This window comes from Pollicipes pollicipes, unplaced genomic scaffold, assembly GCF_011947565.3.
Source record: "Pollicipes pollicipes isolate AB1234 unplaced genomic scaffold, Ppol_2.1 Scaffold_4881;HRSCAF=5763_pilon_pilon_pilon, whole genome shotgun sequence".
In the NCBI taxonomy this organism is placed as follows: domain Eukaryota; kingdom Metazoa; phylum Arthropoda; class Thecostraca; order Pollicipedomorpha; family Pollicipedidae; genus Pollicipes; species Pollicipes pollicipes.
The window spans coordinates 48,765,067-48,769,234 of record NW_023596576.1 but is presented as its reverse complement, the minus strand read 5'-3'; the positions used below and the strand labels follow the sequence as shown (position 1 = coordinate 48,769,234).

Sequence of the window (4,168 nt, the reverse complement as noted above, 5' to 3'; positions counted from 1 at the left end):
GTAAAGCGTGGCCCCTGCCGTGACAAGATCCTGGAACCGCCCCTGGGGTACGCCTTAGCAACTATGGAGCGTTTTTCTGTCGCTCGCACTGTAGCTTTGGCCATCCACATGGCTCCACCAGTGACCTGCACAAAACGAGGCCCATTGCAACGATAAGCTGGAATTTCAGTCATTCACAATGGTCTGAATGGAATCCGAAGTGTTTGCGCCTCATTTCACTGGTGCATTACGATAACTTTAGGGCTGTCCGGGGCAAATTACTTAAGAACGCTGGGTAGCCTGTTGGTATGTTGTGTGGTACAAAAGAGTAGAAAATATTAGATGGTGCACTACCAGGAAAAAATTGTAGGTGTGCATCTAGCATCTCAACCGTGGCATCAACTCATTTCCCCAATGTATTATGTGAATTACGAGCGGACAACGCCCTCCATCCTTAACCCCGATGCGGTCACCCGGATCGCTTCCAGGTTAAAGTTCTTTAAGTGTACCTTGAGCAAGCCCTCCCCGCTTAAACAAAACAACGTTCTTACGCTTAACATGCCATGTCTGGTTCATATATTCATGCTCCGCTGCTACAATAGCAAAGTAATACGACAACGTATGAACCTGCTGAATAATACCGCGAGGGGAACAAGCTCGCAATCAAGTTATCACAACGTACAAAAGGCGCCCCTCACACCAATCTCCGCTGCAGCGCACCACGCAACTGTAGTAGCCAAACTACCCTGACGCTTTCATACGCGCATCAGCGGCTACTTCAAGCCACCTGGCGCGCCCAAAAGAAACCAGAGATTCCTCGCCTCCACCGCTTGTTGACGCACGATTCGCTTTTTGTCGTCGAGGCAGGCTGCCAGTTCGCGCAGCACCTGCGGCTTGAGCGGCAGCAATACGTGCGGTTTGAGCCGGGCCAGCGCGCCCAGGCAGCGCAGCGCCCCGGCGCGCGTCTCCAGCCGCGGCGAGCGCGCCCCCGCCTCCAGCAGGCGCGGCACCAAGGTGTGCACGTGCGGCTCGAGCGCAGCCGGCGAGTCAGCAGCGGCGCGGCCCAGCACCTGCAGGCAGGTGGCGCCCAGCGGCGCATCGTCGGCTAGCTCAGCCAGCGCCGACACCAGCAGCGGCAACAGCTGAGCCAGCTGCGCCGACACCACCACAGCCGGCAGCTGCGCCAGCTGGTGGCCCAGCGCGCGCAGGTGGCGCCGCCGCGCGGCCGACACGCCCTCGCGGAAGCCGCGCGCCAGGCGCTCGCAGGTGACGGTGAAGAGCCACTGGCGGTGCAGCAGACGGACCACGCAGTGGTTCTCGGCCGTCAGCAGCTCGTCCTCGGCCAGCACGTCGTCAAAGGCGTCGGCGGCGGCGTCGGCGGCCGACTCCTCAGAGAGCCAGTCCACCAGACGGTCCACGAAGTAGGCCGCCTGGCCGTGGCCGCGCAGCACGAGACCCTTGGCGATGGCGCCCCACAGCGACACCAGCGGCCGGCGCGCGCCGGCGTCCGGCGGCTCACAGTTCTCGAACAGGAACTCCAGCTGGTTCGTGAGAGTCTTGAGAAGATGGTCCGTCTCGGTGGGCGCCTGCTTGTTCACGATGACGGCAAGGGTCTTGGCGGCGCGCGCCGCCGTCAGCGCGTGCGGCTTCCTCAGCGCCAGCTTGGTCAGCATCACGGCCAAGATGTCCTGCTGCGGCACGGCGACGGAGCGGCGCGCGGCCGCCAGCGCGGCCGCCAGCAGCGCCGCCAGCTGCGTGTGCTGCCAGGGCGCCTGGTGCATCAGCGGCTGCAGGCTCTGCCAGCGCTCGGCCAGCGCACCCAGCAGCGGCTGGCCGTCGCCCTGCAGGAAGAGGCTGACGGCCGCGTGCAGCAGCCGCTCCTGCTGCAGCGCGTCCAGCCGGCGAACAAGGGCGGCCAGCAACGCGCCGCCGGCCGTCACCGCCGCCGGCTGGTGGAGCACCACCTCGCTGGCCGCGTCCGGTGCCGGCCGCAGCGGGTCGAACACCACCTCACGCGCCGCCGCGCCGAACAGCTCCAGCACCTTCTCGGGCAGGCGGAGCTCGGTCAGCAGGTAGTCGGCGACGTCTGGCTGACCAGCAGCGCGCGCTACCACCTCCTGTACGGCGGCCAGCGTGCGCACGGTGGCCGCGACGTCCGCGCGACTGACGCGCACCAGCCGCACCAGCAGCAGCGGCACGGCCGCGCGCACAGCATCCACCTCCGCCACGCCGGCCGCCACCGCCGCCAGACGGCGCTCTGTCAGCGCCGCAGGCTCGGCCCCGTCGTCGCCGTTCAGCCGCTCCAACAGCGGGCGCACGAACTCCTGCACGACGGCGGCTGGGTGGTGGGCGGCGACGGCACCGACGCAGCCGAGCGCCGCCGCGCGCACGGCCGCGTCATCGGCCGTACTGAGCGTGGCCAGGTGCCCCGCCAGCGGCGGCGCCTCCGCCTCACCCACCAGCCACGGGCAGGCCTGGACGGCGGCCAGCGCGGCGGCCTGCAGCGGCGGCGGGCCGGCCGCCAGCTCGGCCAGCAGCACGGTGGCCAGCCGCGGCCGCAGCGGCCGCACGGGCGCCGACTGCTCGGCGGCGCCGTCGGCCAGCAGCACGGCCAGCGCCCGCAGCGTCTCGAGTCGCTCGGTTGCCGACTCGCCGCCCGCCTCCAGCTGTCGCAGCAGCGCCGGCACTGCTTCGCCCAGTACGGCGTCCGGTCGCCGGTGCAGAGGGCGGCCAGCAGCGGGCCGACGGCGGCCAGCAGTCGGTCGCCCCCCGCGCTGCGCTGCGTGGTGCAGACACTCGGCCACCAGCGGCCGCGTCCACTGCTCCAGCTGGGCCGGCACCGCGGCCGAGACGGCGGCCACCAGGCGGAGCGCCCCCGCCTGTACCTCCTGCTGACGCGCCGCCAGCGCCTCGCGCGCCAGCGCCAGCCGCAGCGGCACCAGGTGCGGCGTCAGCTCGGCGCCTGTGTAGGTGCGGCAGCAGAGCACCAGCAGGTCCGCCGCGTCCAGCTTGGCCTGCGTCAGATCCGAGTTAAGCTTCTCCAGCGCCAGTGGAACGCAGAACTCGGCGAACTGGCCGCTGCACGCCATCACGTCGGCCAGCGCGTCGGCCAGCATCTGGCGCGTCACGCCGTGCGCGCTCCCCTCTGGCGGCGTGAAGTCCACCGGAAAGTAGCAGGCCAGCATCTCGAACAGCTCTTCGGCCAGCGGCTCGAGGGGCACGGCCGCTACCAGCAGGCGCACGGCGGCGAACACGGTCAGCAAGTTGCGTGGGTCCTTCTCGCCCTCCATTGACTGCACGCAGCCCAGCACCAGGTCGGCGCCCAACACGCGCACGTCGTCCGCGCGCGCCTCCAGCACGTGGCGCAGCGCGGCGAACACGCAGCGCCGCTCGGCCAGCACCAGGCTCTGGGCGTGCACCTCCTTGTAGAGGCTCTGCACGAGCCGGCAGAGCGGTTCGGCCGGCAAGTGGCGCAGGCGCACCACGGCGCCGACGCCGGCCAGCGCCGCCGGCACCACGCTAAAATGGTCGCGCACCCGGTCGCAGAAGAAGGCAGCGATAAAGGTACACTCCTGCTCGTTGAGCCGGTCGGCCGGCAGACGGCGCAGCACGTCGGCCAGCAGCTGCACGCCGCCGGCACGAGTGGCCGGCTCAACGGCCACCAGGCGCGGCTCCAGCGCCTCCACCACAGCCAGCACTGTGAGCCGGCCGGCGACGATGCCGTCGACCGTCGTCTCGACAACCGTCCGCCGCCTCCAGGGAGGTCAGCAGCGCGCAGTCGGCCGGCTTGGCGTCGGCCGACAACGCGCCGCCGCCCACCCCCCGCGTCGCCACCTGCCTCCGAGCTCACGCTGTCTGCCATTCCACAGCTGGATTTGCTCACTGTGCTGTATTGCTGTTTTGCACCAGGGCCTGGAAGTGGGATATGCGGTCACATTGTGCCAGCCAAACTACAGGAGCCATCATTCAACAGTAAATGTAACATGAATCTCAACTGGTTATGAAAATATATTCTAACAGTGACAACTGCCAGGAGCATCATGATCTAGGATGCACTTCCCTTTGCTTTAATCAGCAATGGTTGACTTGGCCAAATGGATGACACATCCTAATGCTGGTCATAAGACTGAAAGTAATTTTGTCAGAAATTGGTCAGGAAAATGACTACCCTCCAAATATTTTGACTCTG

General features: G+C 67.0%; 1 protein-coding gene across 1 annotated transcript; it reads right to left on the bottom strand.

Moving 5' to 3' along the window:
* Window positions 1-426: 426 nt before the first annotated feature.
* LOC119100519 (MMS19 nucleotide excision repair protein homolog) lies at window positions 427-3,841 on the bottom strand. The gene is made up of 6 exons (XM_037223605.1): window positions 3,830-3,841; window positions 2,865-3,551; window positions 1,965-2,303; window positions 1,386-1,670; window positions 1,203-1,316; window positions 427-953 (listed from the first exon to the last, which is right to left on the bottom strand). The coding sequence occupies exons 1-6, from the start codon at window positions 3,839-3,841 to the stop codon at window positions 753-755; spliced, it is 1,638 nt and encodes a 545-aa protein (XP_037079500.1). The 3' UTR covers window positions 427-752.
* Between the last annotated feature and the right edge of the window lie 327 nt (window positions 3,842-4,168).

What these genes read in the sequence shown, in the direction of transcription:
- LOC119100519 (XM_037223605.1), bottom strand. An exon ending in TGTTCGACCCGCTGCGGCCG is followed by an intron (nt 1,671 to 1,964) that starts GCACCGGACGCG and finishes GCCGTGCCGCAG; the next exon opens with CAGGACATCTTGGCCGTGAT. An exon ending in CCTACTTCGTGGACCGTCTG is followed by an intron (nt 1,317 to 1,385) that starts GTGGACTGGCTC and finishes GTGCTGGCCGAG; the next exon opens with GACGAGCTGCTGACGGCCGA.